General features: G+C 42.0%; 2 protein-coding genes and 1 pseudogene across 2 annotated transcripts; 2 read left to right on the top strand and 1 right to left on the bottom strand.

Moving 5' to 3' along the window:
* Positions 1 to 645: 645 nt before the first annotated feature.
* Positions 646 to 3,516, bottom strand: LOC115168464 (protein BTG1). The gene is made up of 2 exons (XM_029723779.1): positions 2,979 to 3,516; positions 646 to 2,831 (listed from the first exon to the last, which is right to left on the bottom strand). Exons 1-2 carry the CDS (start codon positions 3,094 to 3,096, stop codon positions 2,485 to 2,487), a joined length of 465 nt encoding a protein of 154 aa, XP_029579639.1. The 5' UTR covers positions 3,097 to 3,516; the 3' UTR covers positions 646 to 2,484.
* A 7,574-nt stretch (positions 3,517 to 11,090) lies between these two features.
* LOC115168902 (cytochrome c1, heme protein, mitochondrial-like) lies at positions 11,091 to 17,697 on the top strand (annotated as a pseudogene).
* Positions 17,698 to 22,528: 4,831 nt separating this feature from the next.
* LOC115168462 (14-3-3 protein beta/alpha-2) lies at positions 22,529 to 26,841 on the top strand. The gene is made up of 6 exons (XM_029723776.1): positions 22,529 to 22,649; positions 24,196 to 24,497; positions 24,595 to 24,718; positions 24,937 to 25,100; positions 25,432 to 25,527; positions 25,771 to 26,841. Exons 2-6 carry the CDS (start codon positions 24,204 to 24,206, stop codon positions 25,825 to 25,827), a joined length of 735 nt encoding a protein of 244 aa, XP_029579636.1. The 5' UTR covers positions 22,529 to 22,649; positions 24,196 to 24,203; the 3' UTR covers positions 25,828 to 26,841.
* Positions 26,842 to 27,210: the final 369 nt, after the last annotated feature.

Genomic DNA, 27,210 nt, shown 5'->3' with positions numbered 1-27,210 from the left:
GAGCAGCGAATATTAAGACAAATGCATACCTAAAAGTATGTGTAAGGCTTGTTTAAACTGTTGCGCTCAAACTAGGCTGTACACATAAACAATTGAACTCTCTCTCTTTTGCTTCTATACAAATTAAAAACATTCCTCATTCTAAGTACCTTGACAGTTTGCCTACATTTCGCTCCATTTTCCATTAAAAGATATACAAGGTTCTCCTCTGGCTGTTCTCATGGTTTTCCATGCCTCATTTTTCCAATTGGCATGGTTTATGTGAGATATTTAAAATAATTTTAATGCAATAACAATATGGTGTAATTTCCATTATTATTAGCGTTATTATATTCATCATACTCTCGGTGCACTTTTGCAAAGCAATCTCACTTATATTCAAAGGTGATGAGATGAGAACTTTGCCAATTATTTTATAAAGTAGATGTGTGGTCCTAGAAGTGAATTCCCAGAGTGAGACATATCATGTTAATATGTGATACAGTAGATACAAACATGCTTCTATAGTTTTTGTGTAAGGTGACTGACCATTTTCCCCCCATAGTTTATTCCCCATTTATTTGCTACTCAGAATCTTGGCCTCCATGAGCATGTGGATATGATTTGATTACTTAAACAGAGGTGTACTTTTACTGAAGTCTGCTTTAGACATAAAAAGAGGTTTAATGGGAGTCTTTGTAGAATTTGCTGCACAGGACAAGTCGTACCTAGACACTGAAACTGTGCTGCCCTTTTATGACTGCCTGTCTTATTGAAAAAAGGTAAGTATGTGGAAATGGTTCATTGCTGTAACAGATCAAATTAATGATAAATGAGTTACTTTGGCAAGAGCAGAAATTCAAGCCTTTTGGGTCCATATCATCTCACCTCAGGGACAACAAACCAGCCAAAACAAATGCTTTTTGTCATTTTATATTATGCTTATTACCGATCAATGATTTGTTTTAGACAAAAAGCATATTGTTTCACTCCCGTTGAGAGCAGTCGGCCTAACTGTAGATGGAAATACCAAACCAAAAGAAAGGACAAAGTCATCTCTGATGGTATGCAACTGCAAATATGTTCCCCTAAAAAGTATTCTACAATTGCTAGCAGCTGTTTATAATACATCTGCTTTGTCGATGAGAATCTGAAGCTTCAGTTTACTTCCCAAGCTTCATTCCTCGAGTGTGTGCTGGTTTTCTTCCTGACCAATTACTGTACGTCTTAGTCATTCTTTTTGCTCTTTACAGACTAGAAATGCCATTTCTCAACCTCATTGCAGGTGTAGGGTTACACCGTCCATTGTGCTCCTCCTGTGCTCATTTCCCTGCCACCATTTCACTCGTCACTATCATTACAAAATCTGTGTTATTCATAAATCAACTGAGTGCCTTTGTGCGATACTGACCCCTAAGTTGGAGTGGTCAAACATGCTTATGTCACTGCTCCCTTGCCTTTCGTGAAGGGATGGAAGATCAGAACCTCTAATACGTGGGGTCAGTATGTTCAGTCAGCTGCCGCTCAGGCTCCAGGTGACCTAAATATCTCGCCATCTAACAACTTATCTTCAACCTGATCTCAACACCTGGGGTGTTCTTTCAACGAAAACTGTTTACTATCCAAACGACTGCAAACGGAACGAAATAAGGAGGGACCTACCAGAATTTGTCCAATAGAAACTTATTTTGTAGCAAACGGTTTGTTGCAAAACATTTTGCATCAATTGGCGTAATGAATACACCTGAGCTTACAATGGCAGCTTTACCCTCTAACATACAGATGCCTCAATCAACTGGGTTGTGTTCAGTGGGCACTAAACAGGAGGAATGAATGTCCAATAAGAACATGCATTTTCCCCATTTTCGTGCCTACTGAGCACAACCATGATCCTGCCCAATACGAGACCATTGTTGATAGAGAAACCATGGCAGAACAATTGCTTTTGAGTTATTTATTACAAATACAACTAATTGTAATATAAATCTATACAATTTTTGCTTCAGGACAGAACTTAAGTTATAGATCATGGAACTCATGGAAAACAATTTCTAATTTTCATGAGTCACAAACAAACAGGGTGTGGCAGTAATACTAAAATCTTTAAAGGGATACTTTGGGGTTTTGGCCATGAAGCCCTTTATCTACTTCCCCAGAGTAAGATGGTCTCGTGGGTACCATTTATGTCTCTGCATGCAGTTTGAAGGAAGTTGCTAATGACTGGAAGTCTATGGTATCTGCTAGCATGCTAACAGATGCCCATAAAGTTCCAGTCATTGTGCCAACACTAGTTAGCATTGGCTTACAAAACTAGCTTTAACTTCCTTCATACCTGACACAGATATATAGAAATGGTATCCACAAGTTAATATGACACTAGGGAAGTAGAAAAAGGGCCTTATTGACAAAATCCCTAAGAATCCCTTTTAATGTCTTAATTACATCAAAATGTGGGGCAGAACTGATACAGAAGTGCACAGAGAAAGCTCTGAACTTAAAAAAATATTAGCTTGAGACGGTCATCATGAACGAATTGGAGGGGCTTGGCCTTCCAAATCTCAGTTCTTCCTTGCAGCTGACCATGTCTGTTGTGTTGGCATTAGTTGGCACTGGTGGAGTGGACTCGTAGAGGACGCAGATGGAGCCATCCTCTCCTATCCGATAGGACACCTCGTACGGATCGACCCACATCGTCAGTTCACTGGGCAGGAGGGAGAAGAGTTGTTCTCGAGTGAGTCCAATGGTGCAAGCTGCTTGGCCAATCAAGGGGTCCATTTTGTGGTTGATCCTAAGACATCTGTACCCCGAGCCTTTGCATGGAGCCTGCGGGAACCAGTGGTGTTGGTAGTGCTCTGTAAGAGGGCAATGAGAGCAAAGCATTAGACCCAGCGCAGAGGTAATTAAGCTAGTTTTCTTAATAGTAACTAACTAGTAGTCTATATGCTCTGAAATGTCAACAACACAACAATGGCTTTTACATAGCTAGCTACATACTCTACCTCCTAAAGCTTCCTCCAAGGAATGGGTGAACTCTTTCAGTAGGTCTTCTGACAAGTATCCAGTTGCTCTCAGCAATCTGGCAACAAAGCTGGCCGCTGTTGAGACTTCAGTTTTCATTTTCGAAGCTAGATGCTATTTATCTCATCAGCCAGACGTTGAATAGCAACGAGCCCAAGTTGGCTCTAAATCCGAAATATCAAGCAAAATGTAGACTTTCCTCCGTTTAAACAAAGGCTACACAACAAGGCCCAGAGACAACCAGCTGCCGTTGGTCTTTCTTTAGTCCAGTTGTAAAAGCAAGCTAACGTCAGTTGCAAAACGGAAGCCACAATAATTCACTGAGACAATGTAGGGTTAGGAGTTACAATTTGGCACCTACCACACGTCCGATAATTTGATTGGATCTAGTGAAAATAAAGAAATAACTTTAGATATAAAACATTTTCAGAGAATTAACTTAATTTAATGTCCATAGAATATGATAACTTCACCCCTTTGCTGCTGAACATTATTTTTGCGTCACAAAGCCACATCTACCAATCAGACCAAACGTTGTTAAAATGACGTCACAAAGCTTCTTTCTCTATGGTGACGCAGCACCTCAATCGAAGAACTCAAACACAGCGCCACCTATGTGTTTAAAAAATGTACTACATCAAATACCACATTTTACAACTCAGGCCAAAAAGCTCTTTCTTGCTGCACTGTACTATTTCTAAACTAAAGCAAGGCATACACCTAATATGGCACACCCTTTTCAGACTACTGAACTGACCCTGCCAAGCTGTACTATGCCGACCTGATTACACATTCATAGTGAGAGAGAGGGAGAGAGAGCTCTATTATCTATTTATTTTTTATTATCTATTTCACTTGCTTTGGGAATGTAAACATATGTTTCCCATGCCAATAAAGCCCTTAAATTGAATTGAGAGAGGGTGAGCTCATGGGCTCCTGAGTTCTTCTGCAAAAACATAGAATTAGATTTGGATAAAAGCAGATAATTTTTTTCACAAGGACTTATAAAGAATACTAACCTCAACATCAAAACCTTCAATCCAAATCAAAATTCCATACCTAAAACCTTGATTTTGGACAACATTACCTGAATGGACTATTACTACCAAGGACTATCAACAAAAAACTTATAACAAACCAAAACATGCAGAAGAAACACAGCAGAACCTAGAAAAACCATCCAACACAAAACTGAGTGAGTAATGTTAAGTCTGAACCTACTTTTGAAACCAAAAAGTAAAATACAATAATCTCTAGGTAATGTTGTTATATAAAGCTTAATAAATTAGGCTACTAAGCTACCAGGACAGAACTGACCTGGCTGCAACTTCAATTAGCACTGAAGTGTGAAATGAGAGGTGTGAAAACCATTGAGCCTAACAATGGCAGTAGAGTTTCCCCCATGCTGAGTGAACACCCATCCTGAGTGAGTCTGATCACACCCTTCAAACTGTCCTGCAGATGAGGATAGTCACCCCACCCAGTACTAAACACACCCAGGTCAAACAATTGCACTGCTCCTCCATCACTGAGAGGGATAAATTCACAGAGCTGGAGAGGGACATGGTAGAGCTCAGAGAGCTAATCCACACAATCAAGACAGAACAAACTCACAAAACAGACCAGCACAACAACACACCCACAAAAAGACCCGGAGAGAGCTGGCTGCTCTACGGACTGAGGTGAGAGAACTTAAAGAGGCACACATGGCACTGAAGGAGGTGAGAAAGCTGAGGTGTGACAGAGAGCAAGACACTCCCCCAGAGAAGCCAGCAGAACAGCCAACCTCAGACCCAGACCCCATCCTCAGCACCACAACGGGACAAACAACACAGGACACACCAACCCAAAAGACACCCCCCCCCCAACAGCCCCCCTGTCAGCTCCCCTGATAGCTCTCTTGACAACCCCCACACATCCACTGAGGACACACAAAAGCCAGAGATTGTGCTCCTCATTGACTCAAATGGCAAATACATTCAAGAGGTTAAACATTTTCCCAAACACAAAGTGGCTAAACTCTGATGCCCAAACACTAGGCATGCCCTGGAGCTGTTGTCAGAGGACAGACTAGGGTCCCCCAGCCACATCATAATTCACACAGGCACAAATGACCTGAGGGCCCAGCAGGAAAGGGTGGCCACAGCACTCAAGGGAGTGACTGAAAAAGCTCCTTTCACTTTCCCCAACGCACATCTCCAACCTGCTACCACAAAAACACATTCCCTGTCACCATACAGCGGGTGAATGCAAGTTCTTTGTGAGACTGTCCCTCAAAACCTAATGTCTACCTGGCCCACCATCATCCTGGATTTAAACAGCCTTTACGACCAGGTCCACCTACAATGCAGCAATCCCAACTTTTGCCAGGACCCTGAAGGATGTCACCCTCAACCGTAGCCCCAGCACCTCACACAGGAGCAACAGACACCCCGCCCAGACCAGCGAGACACCCTCCCAGATCTGCGAGACCCACTCCTGAAGGACCTGCACCAAGAGAACCCACGCCAAGAGGACCTACACCCAGACCACAGCATCACCAGCCACACCCCAACCAGCTAAGACCACCCCAAGCAAACCCTGGCCACGCCCTGTATAGTCCCCCCCATATCAGACCTATTCCCCTTCTGCCCACCCCATGTCCCCCGCCCCTGTGGCAAGGACCTCAACATGACAACAGGACATATGCCTAGGCCGTGAGCAGAGAAACAGGCCCAGCCCCCACTATTACACCCGCCCAAGCCCCATCCTGCGACCTAAGAGGTATGTATCAGATGCTCAACATAATCTGCTCGCACCTACTGTGATGGTCCGGGCTTAAACCACACAAAACTACACTAGACACAATGGAACACAAATATTTTACTATCTCATCCTGAAATATACAAGATCTGAGGTAATCTGCCTTTGGCCAAAAGAGCAGGAACCCAGACTTCATCAAATAAATGATGGAATGATATTTGTCCCTAAACAGAGAGTACAGAGGCAGAATACCTGACCACTGTGACTGACCCAGAATTAAGGAAAGATTTGACTATGTACAGACTCAGTGAGCCTTGCTATTGAGAAAGGCCGCGGAAGGCAGACCTGGCTCTCAAGAGAAGACAGGCTATGTGCACACTGCCCACAAAATGAGGTGGAAACTGATCTACACTTCCTAACCTCCTGCCAAATATATGACCATATTAGAGATACATTTTTCCCTCGGATTACACAGATCCACAAAGCATTAAAAAACAAATCCGATTTTGATCATATCTATTGGGGAAATACCACAGCGTGGATTCACACCAGCAAGAATTGTGACCTGACGCCACAAGAAAAGGGCAACCAGTGAACAACAAACACCATTGTAAATACAACCTATTGTTATGTGTATTTATTTTCCCTTTTGTACTTCAACTATTTGCAAATCATTACAACACTGTACATAGACATAATCTGACATTTGAAATGTCTTTATTCTTTTGTGAGTGTAATGTTTACTGTACATTTGTTTATTTAACTTTTGTTTATTATCTATTTCACTTGCTTTAGCAATATAAACATATGTTTCCCATGCCAATAAATTGAAATTAAATTGAGATAGACAGCCCACCATAAATAGTCTTTGCTCTGTTTTATTGCCTCTGTTTATGCAATGACTGTAAATATAATGGACACTGATCATGTGACACAATTCATTATTTAATTTTTGAAACTGCATTGTTGATTAAGAGCTTGTAAGCATTTTAATACACCTGTTGTATTCGGCCCATGTGACAAATACAATTTGATTTGATTTCTATGTGAGACTCAATAGCACATTGAAGTCAAATTAAGACAGTTAAGATGGAGTCTCATGGAGTGTGTTATCTAGCACTCCTGTTAGGCAGCTAGCTAGCTACAGTTACCCATAGCTGGCTAGCTAGTTTTATAGTTTGATAATAATTTATTTAAATACGTTTTAGAATTCTTAAAAATATATTTGTGAAGCTATTTCCATTTTATTAGGGTCCTCACTATGAGACTAAGCCAACTTGCCAATGCTAAAGTCAATGTCTTTTTTTTTTTTTTAGCAAGCTAGCTTCATAATTTTGTTTGACATGCTGAAATGTGACACTACATATATAATAAAATTATAATAAAATATATAATAAAATGTATCCAAGCCAGCACAGTACAGTTTGGGTTAGCAATATAATCTAAAATGGGTAATTGTTTTACATATTTTTTTCATCCAAAACTGATTCGTATGACCTGTGGACTTCCTGATCTAATGCCTTTAATAATCTTTAGCCAAGCAGCTAAAAGTATTGTGTACTTGACTCAAACTCAGGGTCTCTGCGAGAAGGAGGAGGTTGAAAGGGCATGTTTTCGTGAGAACCTCATTCATGGGTTAATTAGCTCCCTGAGCTAATGCCTATGCTTACGTTCAGCATCAAACACAATCTTGTGTCTCGAGACCCAGTCGGTCACAATAGGGGTTGAATACGCACATGCCAGCTACCAAGCCTGGGCCTGGTAGAAGGCACCTACACAGTGAGATTTCACGATAGCTGTTTGAATAAACATACTATTAGTTCATTTTAGTATACTATAAACACACGGTATCCTTTCAGTTGAGCATACTAGTGCTAAGCCTGTTTACCGGAAGTTGATGCTATTGCTATGCAACCTCTTGCTAGCATAACAAATGACTAGCTATACATTTCGGGTGTGTTTGTAAGGGCTTTCGATTGGCGCAGTGTTCTAAGGCACTGCATCTCAGTGCTAGAGACATCACTACAGACATCAGGCTGTATCACAACCGGCTGTGATTGGGAGTCCCATAGGGTGGGGCACAATTGACCCAGCTTCGTCTGGGTTTGGCCGGTAAATAAAAATGTGTTCTTAACTGACTTGCCTAGTTAAACAAAAAAATAATCAGCTATTCTGCGCTCTGACAGACTCGAGTACTCTGAAATTGGAGTAGATAGTGAATGGCGTGAATAATCAAGTCAATAAACGTTAGGTAGTTAGATAGCATATAGTTAATATACTGGCAAGTTCGGTGTATTAGTAACCAATTAACGTTAGGTAACTAGCTAACATACCTACTGCTGTAATGATATGCTATGCATTTTTTAAGGACAGCGTAGCCAACATAACATGTAGCGTAACTTATTTGAAAAGTAATTACTTTATTACATTGCTCAACATTTTCTTAACATTTGTCATAATTAGTTAACCTGTTTAGGATAGGGGGCAGTATTTTCACGGACGGATAAAAACGTACCCGATTTAATCTGGTTATTACTCCTGCCCAGAAACTAGAATATGCATATACTTTTTGATTTGGATAGAAAACACCCTAAAGTTTCTCAAACTGTTTGAATGGTGTCTGTGAGTATAACAGAACTCATATGGCAGGCCAAAACCTGAGAAGATTCCATACAGGAAGTGCCCTCTCGGACCATTTCTTGGCCTTCTATAGCCTCTTTATCGAAAATAGAGGATCTCTGCTGTAATGTGACATTTTCTAAGGCTCCCATAGGCTCTCAGAAGGTGCCAGAACATGGAATGAGATCTCTGCAGTCCCTGGGCGAAAAACAGTAGGGGTTTTGGAAAGTGGTCGTTCTGAGAACAATGACACTGGCGCGCATGTGAAGACTCCATTTTCTATTTTCAGTGTTTGAACGAAAACAAGGTCTCCCGGTCGGAATATGATTGCTATTTTACGAGAAAAATCGCATAAAAATTGATTTTAAACAGCGTTTGACATGCTTAGAAGTACGGTAATGGAATATTTTGAATTTTTTTGTCACGATATGCGCCGGCGCGTCACCCTTCGGATAGTGTCTTGAACGCAAGAACAAAACGCAGCTATTTGGATATAACTATGGATTATTTGGAACCAAAACAACATTGGGTGTTGAAGTAGAAGTCCTTGGAGTGCATTCTGATGAAGAACAGCAAAGGTAATCCAATTTTTCTTATAGTAAATCTGAGTTTGGTGAGTGCCAAACTTGGTGGGTGTCAAAATAGCTAGCCATGATGGCCGGGCTATCTACTCAGAATATTGCAAAATGTGCTTTCACCGAAAAGCTATTTTAAAATCGGACACCGCGATTGCATAAAGGAGTTCTGTATCTATAATTCTTAAAATAATTTATGTTTTTTGTGAACGTTTATCGTGAGTAATTTAGTAAATTCACCGGAAGTTTTCGGTGGGTATGCTAGTTCTGAACATCACATGCTAATGTAAAAAGCTGGTTTTTGAACTTGATTGAACAAAACATGCATGTATTGTATAACATAATGTTCTAGGTGTGTCATCTGATGAAGATCATCAAAGGTTAGTGCTGCATTTAGCTGTGGTTTTGGTTTTTGTGACATTATATGCTAGCTTGAAAAATGGGTGTGTGATTATTTCTGGCTGGGTACTCTCCTGACATAATCTAATGTTTTGCTTTCGCTGTAAAGCCTTTTTGAAATCGGACAATGTGGTTAGATAAAGGAGAGTCTTGTCTTTAAAATGGTGTAAAATAGTCATATGTTTGAAAAATTGAAGTTTTGGGATTTTTGAGGTGTTTGTAATTCGCGCCACACTCTATCATTGGATATTGGCGAGGCGTTCCGCTAGCGGAACATCTAGATGTACGATTAAAGCAATGAAATTCTATCCGCTCTTGTCGAACTTCGGCTGCATTTTTTGCCGACATTCTTTTCAAATCTGAAAACGTAGTGAAGCCACGCCTATTTTAGGAAGAATTGTATTATGGGCCCTAAACGCACGGAAATAGTGTCCACTGCTTGTATACTTTGTATTTTCGCGAATGAAGTACGACACCCGGGAACTTTTGGCATACTAGCTATATCCAATAAGCATACTACATACTCAATTTACATCACAAAAAAATAGTACGGTTAGTATGAGTATTTGAACGCAGCTCAAAACTCTTCTCTTTGTTGTCGGCCTTGTTTGAGTTTGCAGAGATCTATATTAGTCTCAGCCATTGGTATGTATGGCTGGTTACAGTAACAGTGGGATAAACTATATAAGGCCAGCTGACGCTTAAACCGACTAGCAAAAGCCTAAAACTGACCCTAACCAAATTGTTTATACATTCTGAAATGAAATATCGATTTGGGTGTCAGACGTGTCATTATAGCCTTAACCAGTAACAGTGCAGTTACAGAAGAAGTTGAAGGACAGTTATGTCACTGTGATTGTTTGGTAACTCCCCTTGATCACCACCTGCTGGACATACTCACGCTGCACTCAGCAGAGGGAAGGAAACTTTCAGAGCGTAGTAAAGCTGGGTGCAAGCATTGCGGTTCATGGGACAGTTGTGTGCTGTAGCAGCAGAACTCTTCTGAAGAGTGTCGTCATCACTAATCAGGTAATCTGAGCTATATCTTAATTACAGCCTTTCTCAATTGGATAATATTGGATTTGTAATGGAATTTTGTTTTGAATATCGCAAGGTCATCTATCACCGGTAGCATTAGTTTTCTGTCTAGCTAAGAAGATGGACCAATAGGACCTCTAGCTACTACTATAGCTAGCGAACTCTAACAACAAGTCAAGTCACTAGCTCAAGTTAAGTTGTTTGAAACTCAGTTATTGGCAGTGCTCTACAGTAGTTGTCTTATGTAAAAGCTGAGGACATGTATTTTTTAACTAAAAGACCAAGTTATCTATTCACCCTTTTCTTCACTGTATGTAGTCTACTGACATTCACCTTGATTTCACCTTTTCCACAGGCAAGCAACATGTCTTTTGCCAGTCTGCCCAGAGGAAAGATGGCCCTATCGTCGTTGGGTGTGTTGACTGCAGGAGGGGCAGTATTGCTCAGATGCTTCACCAGACGGTGAACGCCTCAGATCTGGAGCTTCACCCACCATTTTACCCATGGACTCAGTGGCATGCTGTCATCTCTTGATCATGCCAGGTTAGATCACTTCCTTTATGTTATTATCACTCATGTGAGGGGATGTTTAAATGGCTCCCTGAGAAACACGTTGAGGTTACACAATTCTCTCATGCGTCTGTTGTTTTGTCCCACAGTATCTGACTTGGATATCAGGTGTACAAGCAGGTGTTTTCTGCCTGTCATAGTATGGAATACATGGCCTTCCAAAACCTTGTAGAAGTCTCGCAGACATAGGCTGAAGTCAAGGTGCTTGCTGAAAAGGTGAGAGCAACTGACTTGTGTTACTAAAGCATATATTCCAAAATAGAGTACCGTAATTTCCGGACTATTGAGCGCACCTGAATATAAGCCGCACCCACTGAATTAAAAAATATATATTATTTTGAACATAAATAAGCCGCACATGTCTATAAGCCGCAGGTGCCTACCGGTACATTGAAACAAATTAACTTTACACAGGCTTTAACGAAACACGGCTTGTAACAAAAAATACAAAATTAGCAGTAAACAGTAGCCTACCAAGAAAGTCATTGCTCCAGATCAAGCTCCCGTGCAGCAGCCATATTTCCTTTTCCAACAGCCAGATCAATCGCCTTCAACTTGAAAGCTGCATCGTATGCATTTCTCCGTGTCTTTGCCATGATGAGGGTGATAAAATGACTACCGTAATCAGAATGATGGGAAGTTTGAGCGCGCTCGAATTAATCTAATCTAAACAGTAAACAAAAAAGTTGTTTGACCTTAACCCGTTAGGAAATTTCATTGGTCTAATGAAAGCTTCCTGCCGGCAAAAAACTGAGCACGTCACAGAATGTTTTTTTGTTTTTGTTTTTTTAAAGCGGGAAAAAATCCATATATTAGCCGCGTCATTGTTTAAGACGCGAGGTTCAAAGCGTGGGAAAATAGTAGCGGCTTATAGTCCGGAAATTACGGTAATCAGCTGTTTTTATAACAACTACTAACGAGAAATACAAAAAATGAATGTTGACGCAAAAAAAAAAATCCCAGTAGATGGCCCTGACGACTCTGTAGAGATGTTGACATGTCCAGGGAAGCTGTCGGACTACTTCCCTAAAGTCATACCCCAACCCAGAGGCTGCCCGTGTGTCGAACAATTGAGCCCTACCCCCTGACCTCAGCTACATAGTCAATGCCAGGTAATAGGTTCACCCCAAGCAAGGTCTAAAATGTACATATGACTGTTTACACAGGTTTAGTTCCTTGCTTTGAATCTAGGGACATTTGTAGCTTTCACCTAACCCTTCCTGTTATGGCCCATTTCGCCAATTCTGCTGCCTTTATAGATTATAAGCACAAGTGAATAGCTGAAGGACGTATCCAAGATGGCGTAGCAGTAAGACATGTTTGTTTTTGTCCCGTGTAAATATTCTGTTTTTTTCTGGGGTTTTTTTTGTGTGCATTTCAATATATTGAAATCTCTTTTTTTTCCCATTTTCGGATTAAATATACCTTCCTGCAACCCACCTCACCCAATGTGGTACGGATCTGATATTTTTTAGACCTTATAAATGGAACCTCCATCAGAAGCTAGCCAGCTAATTAGCTACTAGCTATTTAGTCATTGTTAGCCACTGCTAGCGGTCTTTACCTTTAGCTCAGACACCAGCCGCTTTAGCCCGGATAATACCTGCCAGTCTGCACAGCGCGATATTAGCCCTGAGCACATCGGACTGCTTTTTTCCACGACATTACCGGATTCCTGCCGCAAGCTCTGGACCATCACACCTGATCATCGCGGCTAGCTAGCTGCTGCCGAGTGGCTATTGTGGCTAAAGCCCTTGTCCAGAAGCAAGCACCAGTTAGCCTCGGGCTAGCCTCGAGCTAGGCCCATCTCCCAGCTAGCAAACGATGTACACCAACTACAATACCTCTCTTGCCAATTGGCCTGGACCCATTGTCGACACGGAGCCCTGCCGATCCATCACTGCTGGTCTGCTGACGTAATTCAGCCTATGTGCTCTCAACCGGCCTCTGTCGGTGAAGACCCATCTGCTAGCCCCGGCCCGCTAGCTTTCTGAACTCCCGCTCGCCTAGCGTAGTAACGACTACCGAACGGCTCCCTGTTTCATCTATTGCTGCTCATTGGACCCTATGATCACTCGGCTACACAGCTGATGCCTGCTGGACTGTTCATTAACACGGTACTTAATTTGTTTATCTGTCGGCCCCAGCCTCGAACTCAGGCCCTGTGTGTAGCTAACTGACGCTCTCTACCCATTCATCACCATTTACCCGTTGTTGTTGTCTTAGCTGTTTACCCGTTGTTGTCGTCTTAGCTGTTTACCCGTTGTTGTCTTACCCATTGTCGTCTTAGCTCTCCCAATCAACACCTGTGATTGCTTTATGCCTCTCTCTCTAATGTCAATATGCTTTGTATACTGTTGTTTAGGGTAGCTCTCATTGTTTTATTTTACTGCGGAGCCCCTAGTCCCGCTCAACATGCCTCAGATAGCTCCTTTGTCCCACCCCCCACACACGCGGAGACCGCACCTAGCTTAACTGGCGCCTCCAGAGATGCTACCTCTCTCATTGTCACTCAATGCCTAGGTTTACCTCCACTGTACTCGTACCCTACCATACCCTTGCCTGTACCTTATGCCCTGAATATATCCTACCATGCCCAGAAATCTGGTCCTTTTATTCTCTGTTCCCAATGCACTAGACGACCAGTTCTTATAGCCTTTACCCGTACCCTCATCCTACTCCTCCTCTGTTCCTCTGGTGATGTAGAGGTTAACCCAGGCCCTGCGTGTCCCCAGGCACTATCATTTGTTGACTTCTGTAACTGTAAAAGCCTTGGGGTCATGCATGTTAACATCAGAAACCTCCTCCCTAAGTTTGCTTTATTCACTTCTTTAGCACACTCTGCCAACCCTGATGTCCTAGCCGTGTCTGAATCCTGGCTTAGGAAGGCCACCAAAAATTCTGAAATGTCCATCCCCAATTACATTTTCCATCAAGATAGAACTGCTAAAGAGGGCGGGGTTGCAATAGCCTGCAGAGTTCCGTTATACTATCCAGGTCTATGCCCAAACAGTTCAAGCATCTACTTTATAAAAAATTCATCTCTCCAGAAATAAGTCCCTCACTGTTGAAGCTTGTTATGGACCCCCTTCAGCTTCCAGCTGTGCCCTGGACACTATATGTGAATTGATTGCCCCCCATCTATCGGCAGAGTTCGTACTGTTAGGTGACCTAAACTGGGATATGCTTAACACCTGGGTGTCCTACAATCTAAGATCAATGCCCTTAATTTGTGTGAGATTATCAATGAACCTACCAGGTACAACCCCAAATCTGTAAACATGGGCACCCTCATAGATATCATCCTGACCAACTTGCCCTCTAAATACACCTCTGCTGTTTTCAACCAGGATCTCAGCGATCACTGCCTCATTGCCTGCGTCCGTTATGGGTCCGCGGTCAAACGACCACCCCTCATTGCTGTCAAACGCCCCCTAAAACACTTCCGCGAGCAGGCCTTTCTAATTGACTTGGCCCGGGTATCCTGGAAGGATATTGACCTCATCTCGTCAGTAGAGGATGCCTGGTTCTTCTTTAAAAGTGCTTTCCTCATCTTAAATAAGAATGCCCTTTCAAATAAATTTGAACTAAGAACAGACATAGCCCTTGGTTCACTCCAGACTTGACTGCCCTTGACCAGCACAAAAACATCCTGTGGCGCACTGCACTAGCATCAAATAGTCCCCACGATATGCAACTTTTCAGGGAAGTCAGGAACCAATATACACAGTAATTTAGGAAAGCAAAGGCTAGCTTTTTCAAACAGAAATTTGCATCCTGTAGCACTAATTCCAAAAAGTTTTGGGACACTGTAAAGTCCATGGCGAATAAGAGCACTTCCTCCCAGCTGCCCGCTGCTCTGAGGCTGAGAAACACTGTCACCACCGATAAATCCACGATAATCGAGAATTTCAATAAGCATTTCTCTACGGCTGGCCATGCTTTCCACCTGGCTACCCCAACCCCGGCCAACAGCTCTGCACCCCCTGCAGCAACAATCCTTCTCGCTTCTCCTTCACCCAAATCCTACAAAATCTGGATCCCTACAAATCAGCTGGGCTAGACAATCTGGACCCTCTCTTCCTAATATCATCCGCCGCCATTGTTGTAACCCCTATTACTAGCCTGTTCAACCTCTTTCGTAACGTCTGATATTCCTAAAGATTGGAAAGCGGCCGCGGTCATCCCCCTCTTCAAAGGGGGAGGCGCTAGACCCAAACTGTTACAGACCTATATCCATCCTTCCCTGCCTTTCTAAAGTCTTCGAGAGCTAAGTGAACAAACAGATCACCGACCATTTCGAATCCCACCGTACCTTCTCCGCTATGCAATCCGGTTTCCGAGCTGGTCACGGGTGCACCTCAGCCACGCTCAAGGTCCTAAAAGATATCATAACTGCCATCGATAAAAGACAGTACTGTGCAGCCATCTTCATCGACCTGGCCAAGGCTTTTGACTCTGTCAATCACCGTATTCTTATCGGCAGACTCAACAGCCTTGGTTTCTCAAATGACTGCCTCACCTGGTTCACCAACTACTTCTCAGATAGAGTTCAGTGTGTCTAATCGGAGGGCCTGTTGTCTGGACCTCTGGCAGTCTCTATGGGGGTGCCACAGGGTTCTATTCTCGGGCTGACTCTTTTCTCTGTATATATCAATGATGTCGCTCTTGCTGTGGGTGATTCTTTGATCCACTTCCTACGCAGACGACACCATTCTGTATTCATCTGGCCCTTCTTTGGACACTGTGTTAACAAACCTCCAAACAAGCTTCAATGCCATAAAACACTCTTTCCGTGGCCGCCAACTGCTCTTAAATGCTAGTAAAACGAAATGCATGCTCTTCAACCGATCGCTGCCCGCACCCGCCCGCCCGACTAGCATCACTACTCTGGACTGTTCTGACTTAGAATATGTGGACAACTACAAATACCTAGGTGTCTGGTTGGACTGTAAACTCTCCTTCCAGACTCACATTAAGCATCCAATACAAAATGAAATCTAGAATCGGCTTCTTATTTCACAACAAAGCCTCCACTCGTGCTGCCAAACATACCCTCGTAAAACTGACTATCCTACCGATCCTTGACTTCAGTGATGTCATTTACAAAATAGCCTCCAACACTCTACTCAGCAAATTGGATGCAGTCTATCACAGTGCCATCCGTTTTGTCACCAAAGCCCCATATACTACCCACCACTGCGACCTGTATGCTCTCATTGGCTGGTCCTCACTACATATTCGTCGCCAAACTCACTGGCTCCAGGTCATCTATAAGTCTTTGCTAGGTAAAGCGCCGCCTTATCTTAGCTCACTGGTCACCATAGCAACACCCACCCGTAGCACGCGCTCCAGCAGGTATTTTTCACAGGTCATCCTCAAAGCCAACACCTGCTTTGGCCGCCTTTCCTTCCAGTTCTCTGCTGCCAATGACTGGAACGAATTGCAAAAATCACTGAAGTTGGAGACATATATCTCCCTCACTAACTTTAAGCATCAGCTGTCAGAGCAGCTTACCGATCGCTGCAGCTGTACACAGCCCATCTGTAAATAGCCCATCCAACCAACTACCTACCTCATCCCATATTTGTTTTTCTGCTCTTTTGCACACCAGTATTTCTACTTGCACATCCTCATCTGCACACCTATCACTCCAGTGTTATTTGCTAAATTGTGATTACTTCGCCACTATGGCCTATTTATTGCCTTACCTCCTTACTTAATTTGCACACATTGTATACAGATTTTTCTATTGTGTTATTGACTGTACGTTTGTTTATCCCATGTGTAACTCTGTGTTGTTTTTGCCGCACTGCTTTGCTTTGTCTTGGCCAGGTCGCAGTTGTAAATGAGAACTTGTTCTCAACTGGCCTACCACAGTTGTGAAGGAAATGGTCTTTTGAGTGTGCAGTATTCACAATCTGCCTCCGGCTTTCCTTGCAGACATGGAGGAGAGAACTACGTGTTCTTCTTACTGACAGGATACTGTGACCCCCTGCAGGGGTCGAAGTGAGAGAGGACCTCTTCTACAATCGTAATTTCCCTGGCAAGGCCATTGGCTTGGCTCCTCCCATCTACAACAAGGTTCTATAGTTTGAGGATGGTGAGTGGTCTACATTGTGTGTAGATTAGACTCTTCTCTTTATCAGACTAGGATATCGCACACCTGTACAAAACCACTAGATATGCACTGTGCATGTTCAATGGCAACCCTTTTTCCTAATGATATCACTCCACAGGCACCTCAGCCACTATGAGCCAGGTGGCCAAAGATGTCTGCACCTTCCTGAGGTGGACAGCGGAACCTGAGCATGATCAGAGGAAATTAATGGGACTGAAAGTGTGTAGCTCTCAATTATAGTTCTCTAAGCTGCCTACTTTGTTGGGCAACTAGGTCATACATTTTTTATCTAATGCCGTTGATACTTGTGATGGATGCCAATGACGGTATGTTTTCTTTTTCTCTACAGCTACTCATGGGGTCTGAAATCTAGGTACCATTGGTCTATTACATGAAGAGACACAGGTGCTCACTTTTTGAAGAGCTGGAAGATGGATAGCGTACAGACCACCAAAATAAGACAACTCAACTTCATCCACTGCTTTCAATCACTACCAGTATACTCCTCTCAGGATTATTGATTTAATTATTCCTGTTTCTTTAATCTACCCCCATATCATCCTCTGACATTTAGCGAAGTATTCTTATATATACAGTTGAAGTCGGAAGTTTACATACACCTGAGCCAAATACATTTAAACTCAGTTTTTCACAATTCCTGACATTTAATCCTCGTAAAAATTCCATGTCTTAGGTCAGTTAGGATCACCACTTAATTTTAAGAATGTGATATGTCAGAATAATAGAAGAGTGATTTATTTCAGCTTTTATTTCTTTCATCACATTCCCAGTGGGTCAGAAGTTCAGATACACTCAATTAGTATTTGGTAGCATTGCCTTTAAATTGTTTAACTTGGGTCAAACGTTTCAGGTAGCCTTCCACAAGCTTCCCACAATAAGGGTGAATTTTGGCCCATTCCTCCTGACAGCTTGTGTAACTGAGTCAGGTTTATAGGACTCCTTGCTCACACACGCCTTTTCAGTTCTGCCCACAAATTTTCTATAGGATTGAGGTCAGGGCTTTCTGTTGACCACTCCAATAACTTGACTGTTGTCCTTAAGCCATTTTGCAACAACTTTGGAAGTATGCTTGGGGTCATTGTCCATTTGGAAGACCCATTTGCGATCAAGCTTTAACTTCCTGACTGATGTCTTGAGATGTTGCTTCAATATATCCACATAATATTCCTTCCTCAGTATGCCATCTATTTTGTGAAGTGCACCAGTCCCTCCTACAGCAAAGCACCCCCACAACATGATGCTGCCACCCCCGTGCTTCACGGTTGGGATGGTGTTCTTCGGCTTACAAGCCTCCCCCTTTTTCCTCCAAACACAACAACTCCAACCACTTTATTAATGGTAAAATTGATGTAATCAATATATCACTAGCCACTTTATTTTACATAATGTTTACTTACCCTACATTACTCATCTCTTATGTATATACTGTATGCTATACCGTCTACTGCATCACTAGCCACTTTAAACAATGCCACTTTATATAATGTTCTCATACCCTACATTGCTCATCTCATATGTATATACTGTACGCTATACCATCTACTGCATCTTGCCTATGCCGTTCGGGCATCACTCATTTATATATTTTTATGTACATATTCGTACTCATTCCTTTATACTTGTGTGTGTATAAGGTAGTTGTTGTGAAATTGTTAGATATAACTGCATGGTCGGAACTAGAAGCACAAGCATTTCGCTACACTTGCATTAACACCTGCAAACCATGTGTCTGAGAAATATATTTGATTTGGTCATTATGGCCAAACAGTTCTATTTTTGTTTCATTAGACCAGAGGACATTTCTCCAAAAAGTATGATCTTTGTCCCCATGTGCAGTTGCAAACCGTAGTCTGGCTTTTTTATGGTGGTTTTGGAGCAATGGCTTCTTCCTTGCTGAGCGGCCTTTCAGGTTATGTTGATATAGGACTCGTTTTACTGTGGATATAGATACCTTTGTACCGGTTTCCTCCAGCATCTTCACAAGGTCCTTTGCTGTTGTTCTGGGATTGATTTGCACTTTTCGCACCAAAGTACGTTCATCTCTAGGAGACAGAACGCGTCTCCTTGCTGAGCGGTGTGACGGCTACGTGGTCCCATGGTGTTTATACTTGCGTACTATTGTTTGTACAGATGAACGTGGTACCTTGAGGAGTTTGGAAATTGCTCCCAAGGATGAACCAGAGGTCTACAATTTTTTTTCTGAGGTCTTGGCTGATTTCTTTTGATTTTCCCATGATGTCAAGCAAAGAGGTACTGAGTTTGCTAGGTCTTGAAGGTAGGTCTTGAAGTACATCCACAGGTACACCTCCAATTGACTCAAATTGTGTCAATTAGCCTATCAGAAGCTTATAAATCCATGACATCATTTTCTGGAACTTCCAAGCTGTTTAAAGGCACAGTCAACTTAGTGTATGTAAACTTCTGACCTACTGGAATTGTGATACAGTGAAATAATCTGTCTGTAAACAATTGTTGGAAAAATGACTTGTGTCATGCACAAAGTAGATGTTCTAACTGATTTGCCAAAACTATAGTTTAACAAGAAATTTGTGGAGGGGTTGATACACTTAGGTTGGCGTCATTAAAACTAGTTTATGTAAATTTCCGACTTCAACTGTATATCTTTTTTTACTGTGGTCAACAATTTCAAGGTTTTTCTTTCAGGTCTTTTGAGATCAGGCTTCATGATTGACAGCACTGAATCAAAAGGTGTTAGGAAAACTGGTCTATTATCGCACAAACATTCTGTACACATTTTATGTGCAAATACTTAACATACATGTGTAATCAATAAAATGCATTTGCAATGAGCAGATTGTTTTTGTGGTAAGGAAGGGGAAGGTGATTAATTACATTATAACCCGATGGTTATAAGTATTCACCCCCTTGGATTTGTACATATTTTGTTGCGTTACAAAGTGGGATTGAAATAGATATTTTTTTTTTGTCGTTGATATACAAAAAATACTCTAAAAGTGAAATTAAATTCTACAATTTTACAAATTTAATAACTAAAATATAGTTGTTCAGGAGTAAAATTTGGATTAACAAATCCCATAAATTACATGGACTCACTGTGTCAGATAATAGGGGTTGACATGATTGTTTAATGACTACCCCTTCCTTTGTCCCCTATATATACACATCTGTAAGGTCCCTAAGTCAAGTATTGAATTTCAAGCACAAATTCAACCACAGACCAGGGAGCTTTTCAAAAGCCTCATGAAGAAGGGCAGTAATTGGTAGATGGATAGCAATAACAAATCAGACATTGAATATCTAAGCATGGTCAAGTTAATAATTATGCTGTGGATGATGTATTAAACCACCCAGACAAATCGAAGATAGTCATCCTTCTGAACTGAAGGACAGGAAGGAAACTTCTCAGGGATGTCACAATGAGGCCATGGTGATTTTAAAACAGCTACAGTGTTCAATGGCTGTGATAGGAGAAAACTGAGGATGGATCAACATTATAGTGACTCCACAGTAATAACCTAAATGACAAAGTGAAAAGAAGAATACACATATATAGAATACAAATAATCCAAAACATGTATCCTGTATGCAACAAAGCACTGAAGTAATACTGAGGGGGAAAACACGGCAAAGTAATACACTTTTTGGCCTTAATGCAAAGCCTTATGCTTGGGGAAAATCCATTATACTGCCATTATACTGCCTCCTTATTTTCAAACGTGGTGGCCGCATCATGGTATGGGTGTGCTTGACATTGGCAAAGACTGGGGAGTTTTTCAGGATAAAAAGAAATGGGATGGAGCTAAGGACTGGCAAAATCCTAGATTTCAGCAAGACAATAACCTACAACAAAATGTCAGATCTACACTGGAGTTGCTTATCAAGAAGACAGTGAATGTTCCTGAGTGGCCAAGGTACAGTTTTGTATTAAATCTGTTTGAGAATATATGGCACGACTTGAATATTTCTGTTTAGTCATGATCCCTAACACCTTGACAGCAAGAAGAATTTTGAAAAGAAAAATTACAAGTAAATACATTTTAATCACATTTTGACACAAAATGTGAAAAAAACCCAAGGGGGGTGAATACTTATGATAGGTTGTGTATATGAATAGAAGTTGGACACTAGAGAGTTTTGGTCACATGCACAGGGTTGCAGGGTACAGTGAAAATCTTAAGTTTTGAGCTCCAACAGTGCAGGTCAAGTCTGGGGGTAGGAGGAGTAAGTAGCTGACTAGTGGTGGCTATTCATCACAATAAATGTCCATCAGGTGGGGGCAGGGCCTGTTGAGGTGGGGGATGTTCATAGGGGGAGCAGCAAGGGGTGGGAAGGGTGACGGGGAGCTGACCAGTGGGGGCTATTCAGCAGCCTGACGGTCTCGGGGTATAAGATATTGGATCGTATTTCAGTTTTTGCCATGATGCTCCTATACTGCCTGCGCCTGAGTGATGGAAGCGGGGAGAACAGTCGGTGCGGAGTCTCTGATGATCTTCTTTGCCTTCCTGCGCTACGTGGTGTTGTAGGTGTCCTAGAGGGCAGTCAGTGTGCACCCAATGGTGTGATTGGCTGAGTGTACCACCCTCTGTAGTACCTTGCGGTCAGCGGTGGTGGAGTTGCCGTACCAGGCTGCAATGCAGCCCAACAGTATGCTCTCAATGGTTCTCCTGTATGACACTGTGAGGGCCCTTGGGGACAGGATGAATTTCTTCAGGCTGTGATGCATTCTTCACCAAGTGCTAAACTGTTCTACATTGGACCCCTGATCATGCAATAACTTGAGGCATGCACAAAACCAAAGCAAGCAAAATGACTGATGAACAGCACTGCACTTATGAAATGTACATGTATGAGTCAACTGTATTATTTGAAATTAAGTCATTGTAAAATACTGAACACTGTTTGCCACTCTGCTTATCCACATTCCAAAGCATGTCTATTAGCTTTGAGTCATATTGACTCATACAGGCTCAACATGCTCCACTGTAAAATGCCCTGAATGTCAATTGCACATACACTGAATAGAGTACAGTATGTAGGAGTGTGCAAGCCCATCTATAGTGCAAAAACACACCTGGTCTTGGTATATCTTAAAACACTGGCCAATTGCTAGTGCATTTCTTTTTCTACAATTTTTCAAATCTCCTTTATTTTTCAACAATGTGATGAGATTTGTCCTTCAACTGTTAGTCATAGGGAAGTATAACTGCTTCCAATGTCCAGTGGCAGGTGCATCCATAGAGTGGGTCCACCATGCATTGAATTCAGTGCTACATTGAAGACATGTGTACAGCTGTTCCTCTTGCTACACACTGCACTGTCCTGGTTTAAATAAGAGGTTGAGTCTCTCCCATTGAGTGCTTTGATAATAAAACATAGTAGGTAGCTTTATAAAAATGATTAAAACCAATAGATGGAATGTCTGTCAAAGGTTGAAGTCTCGGTTTGACATGTAGTTAGCTAGCTAGAGGAAACAGAAGCGTCAATATAGCGGAAGTGGTACTGCCCTGAACGATTCTAGGAGTGAGACGGAGGACGGAGGCTGCATCTTTCAGAGAATAAAATCAGGAATTAGAGCCGTAAATATTGTGAGTTTGTATAATCGGGGACCCGATGAAAGTGCATTTATGTGTTAGGTCTTTATTTATTGTGTTCAATATTACACAGTATATTCGTTTCGGTGTAATTATATTCGTTAGCCATCATGCTAGCTCGCTAAATCAGACAGCGCTCCTCTGAAGTGGGCCGAACAAGGACTTGCTAACTGGCAATCATGACACTTTGTTCTTGCAAGCTTGCTGACCTAGGCCATGTACGCGACTGAAACTCGTTAGCTAACTGTAAGATACTCGTTAGAAGCTGGTTAACGTTACATCGTAGTACAAAATAACAATTGACTGGTCCCTATTTAAATGGACATACGAGAAGTCGATAACCCTCGAACATCGTATTTTTCGGCTAGCGAAAGTTAGCTTTCTACTTTCCCGCTAGCCATTATTTGACATCTTCCACTCTTCTGACGTGCTAAGCTGCTACTATCGGATCTCTCGACTTGCATCCCTAGCAGGCTGAGCACAGGCCTTTGCGGCTAGGTAATAATGTCACAATCTGACCCGCAACGTTAGCGGGATAATTGTGTAGATTGTTGGCAAGGCTACATCTATAAGAAAACAATTATTTGTTAGCCTGCTACGTTAAATTATGGTTTCGTTTAACAATAATGGTAACCAAAGTTAGGCCGTTTTGAGAAATGCCGAAGCGTTTGCTAGCCAGCTAGTTAGCTACATCAAGCGTTTTACCGCAACGTCGTTAGTTGGCTGAAGCTAGCTAGGCAGAGCTCCGCCATCCAGACACCGTTTTAATCATGTATTAATATAGCTAGTAATAACTAAAACGTCAGATAGCAAACCAATATCTAACTATTGAGACTTTATAATATTTAGTGATTTGGGGCGGGTGAAGAGATCGAAAGGTCGGTTGGTTGCTCAGTCAGAATTGGCTAGCTGGAGTAACTAGCTAGCTATCTAACTCGACGACATGTAGCTAGGTAGCCCAACGGCCCCACGCATTGCTGCTACAGTACTAGACAAGTTACTTGCGAGAACATTTTCAGGAACACACCGCCATGACGAAGTTGTATGGTATCCGGTATACAACAGCGGCCATGCACCAGTAAAAAATTAAGACCGAGTGTAAAAAATATATTTATATATAAAAAATCTTTTTTTAAATCACACACACCGGATAGGTGCAGTCATAGTAGACATTTCGGATACTGGCAAAACGCTTCTAACCGTTAGGCTACCTGCCTGATTTAGCTAGTAGTACGAGCTACATTCAATTGCATTCGTATTTGAATTCATAGTAAATTGCATAATCGTGGCCCAAAAGGTAGTATGGAGGTAGGAGATATAATACTCCCCTTGCCATGAATTTATAAGAATGTCCGAATCTAACCAAGAAGGAACCTACTGCCCCTCTTGCAGGTGTCTCCTCTCAGCAGTTTGAATAAATGCTGTAATTTACCAGTTATATGACATAGGTATATCTAATCTCAATAGTCCTTTCCTTCATCTGCACAGACATAAGACAAGGAGAAAAAGTCCCACCTTACTATGTTTCTCTCTCACACAGACTGAAAAATGGACAAGAACGACCTAGTACAAAAGGCTAAGCTCGCTGAGCAGGCAGAGCGCTATGACGACATGGCCGGGGCCATGAAGTCTGTGACGGAGCAGGGTGGGGAACTCTCCAACGAGGAGCGCAACCTGCTGTCAGTGGCCTACAAGAACGTGGTGGGGGCACGCCGCTCATCCTGGCGCGTCATCTCCAGCATCGAGCAGAAGACAGAGGGCAACGAGAAGAAGCAGGCCATGGCCAAGGAGTACCGGGAGAAGATTGAGACCGAGCTGCAGGACATCTGCAATGACGTGCTGGTAAGAATAACTGTTGTGGTCTACCCTGTGAAAGGGGACTTTTTACATTTCTCTCTAGGCAGTTATGCTGATTTCAACAACAAAACATTTCTTTCAGGGACTTCTTGATAAGTACCTAATTGCCAATGCGACTGCAGCTGAGAGCAAGGTTTTCTACCTGAAAATGAAAGGCGACTATTATAGATACCTGTCTGAGGTAGCAGCTGGAGACGCAAAGAAGAGTAAGTAAGCAAGAGTTCATTTAGAGTTACATAAAATGGGACAATGCACCAAATCACATCGTCATGACTCGTGAAACTCCTAATGGATCATATGTGTGCATAGAGGAATATGTTAAAATATTCTCTAAAGATGTGATGAAATGCACTGCCGCACACTAAGTGCATGTTGGAATCATGGCATTGCTCAAACTCATCCTCTTCCTTGTTCCTTTTTAAAGCCACAGTGGATAACTCCCAGCAGGCATACCAGGATGCTTTCGACATCAGCAAGAAGGAGATGCAGCCCACACACCCCATCAGGCTCGGCCTGGCCCTCAACTTCTCTGTGTTCTTCTATGAAATCCTCAACAACCCAGAGAAGGCCTGCACCCTGGCCAAAACGGTGAGAAAGCGACTTCAAGTGCCAAGTCATGCAGCCTCATCTTTTACCCCCAAGACAGTCAATAGCACAGAGCTTCACTCAACGCATGCAGAGCCATTGTAGCATGCCTTATCTTGACAGTTTCTGCATTTGTATGATGGGACTTCGGCTCAGTTTGTAAAAAATGAAGTTGGTTTTAAAATGGCACCCCTGCTACAGTTATTTCAGCATGTCACTATTTAACCAAAATGATTAGTGGCAGTGTACATTTGTATAGTCGAGGAATAGCTGTGTACTGGAATAGCTGGTGGCAGTTTTGCATTCTATTCTTAGTGTAATTTACTCTTTACAGGCATTTGATGAAGCTATCGCTGAACTTGACACCTTAAACGAGGATTCCTACAAAGACAGCACCTTGATCATGCAACTACTAAGGGACAACCTGACTGTAAGTTCTGTTTGTCTCCTATTTATGTAATCACATTTTTTTTGTATAAATAGTAAATGGTTTGATACATCTTCCTCTTGTATTGTCATTTATTCAATAGTAATTTCATTGATGGTTCCAGTTATATGCATCTGTTTTGTAAATTGCTATGGCAATGTGTTTTTTCCCTGTTAATTCTAACGTGGAAAGTACCAAATGCAATTTAGGGAATATAATGTAACAAATCTTTACCTCTCTTTGCAGCTGTGGACATCGGAAAACCAGGGAGACGAGGGAGAGACCGGAGAAGGGGAAAACTAATTGAATTGCACTGTTAATCCACCTACACTCTTAAACACAAACAGCTTATAAACATCCCCCTCCACTCCATCAGCCCCTCCCCCTTCTGTATGACAAGCAGCCTGAATTGTTCCTGACCAACTAGTTTACCCCTCTCAGGTCACTGAGGCGACAGGGTAATGTTCAGTTGTTAGCAGGTTGTCATTTTGTTTGTGAAAATAATGTGGTTGTATTGATTAGCGAGTCCATGTTGTTTTTGTTTGTGTGCGCGTGTGCTAGATCATATGTCTGTGCGCCTGTGTGTATGACTGTTTGTGTTGGGGCCGGGGGGGTTGTGAATTCTAATCATCCTTCCTTCATTTCTTTGTCCCACCTAGCTGGTTAAACATTTTTCATTCTTTTTTTTATGGTCATTTTTTTAGTGTGATTCGTCATGGTATTTGAAGGTTTTATCGTATGGTTATTAAACTGGCAGTTAATTTTCACCTAACACTGTGATACTAAGTGTTGCATTTTCTTCCCCACTCCACTATTGCTTGCTTTTGAAGTTCTGATACGCAGTACAATCCTGTATTTAACTAACAGTGCAATTCTGCTGTTGGCTCATACAGAAAGGAGGCAGGCTGTATTGTGACACTGGCATCTGGGTGTTTCGCTCTAATCATGATCACAATTTCACAATTTTAACGGTTTGATTATTAAGGGACCCCTTCGTTCACCATGTTAGATTTCCTCCATCATAAGACATTCCACCAGAATTATATTAGGCATTCTGAAAGGCAGAACTCTTTTTGAACAAAGTGTGGATTATTGTCCTAGTGGTGTAACTCACGGTTCAAGATCAAGCGCTGCTTGAACTCGGTACAATGAAAATTTTATGTGCTTAAATGTACCTTGTATTTTGCAAGATTGACTATCATCTTTCTGTAAAACCTACAGTAACAACCTTTTTTTCAACGTTAATTGAAAATGTCTTATCACACTGTATCAACCCTGCTTGCAAAATATTCCTCTTAAAGCGGTTGTTTTCTCCAATGTTTCTGTGCCTGGGTTTCTCTCCTGTCTCTTATGGACACTTTGTTTCAGACTGCCAAAAAGTTTAAATGAATCTTAGAGCAATCAAGAGTTCATTCAATTCTCATGTTTTAGAATCTAAAACGTATGAATCAAGGTTTGTAAGGTAACGGTATGATGTCATACTTCTGCTTACTTGCCCCTGAACTTTACTGCTTTGAAAATGACCCACAGAAGGAATTGCTGTCAAACTTATTGGGCTTGTTTGACAGTGCAGGTGACTGCTGACAGACTGATCTATGAAGAAACTTGCATCAATAAGTTACTGTTATTATTTGTAGATCAGTTTACTCATAATTCATTCACAGCCATTGTGAAGCAGCAGATTGG

The sequence above is a fragment of the Salmo trutta genome, chromosome 30 (genome assembly GCF_901001165.1).
Source record: "Salmo trutta chromosome 30, fSalTru1.1, whole genome shotgun sequence".
NCBI lineage: Eukaryota > Metazoa > Chordata > Actinopteri > Salmoniformes > Salmonidae > Salmo > Salmo trutta.
Note: the sequence above shows the minus strand (reverse complement) of the source record. Positions and strands in the feature narration are given on the sequence as shown.

Excerpts from the sequence above, each read along its gene's own strand:
- LOC115168464 (XM_029723779.1), bottom strand. The coding sequence starts at position 3,096 with ATGAAAACTGAAGTCTCAACAGCGGCCAGCTTTGTTGCCAGATTGCTG. Across the intron at positions 2,832-2,978 it reads CTTGGAGGAAGCTTTAGGAG|AGCACTACCAACACCACTGG; the intron begins GTAGAGTATGTA and ends GCCCTCTTACAG.
- LOC115168462 (XM_029723776.1), top strand. The coding sequence starts at position 24,204 with ATGGACAAGAACGACCTAGTACAAAAGGCTAAGCTCGCTGAGCAGGCA. Across the intron at positions 24,498-24,594 it reads ACATCTGCAATGACGTGCTG|GGACTTCTTGATAAGTACCT; the intron begins GTAAGAATAACT and ends CATTTCTTTCAG. Across the intron at positions 24,719-24,936 it reads AGCTGGAGACGCAAAGAAGA|CCACAGTGGATAACTCCCAG; the intron begins GTAAGTAAGCAA and ends TCCTTTTTAAAG.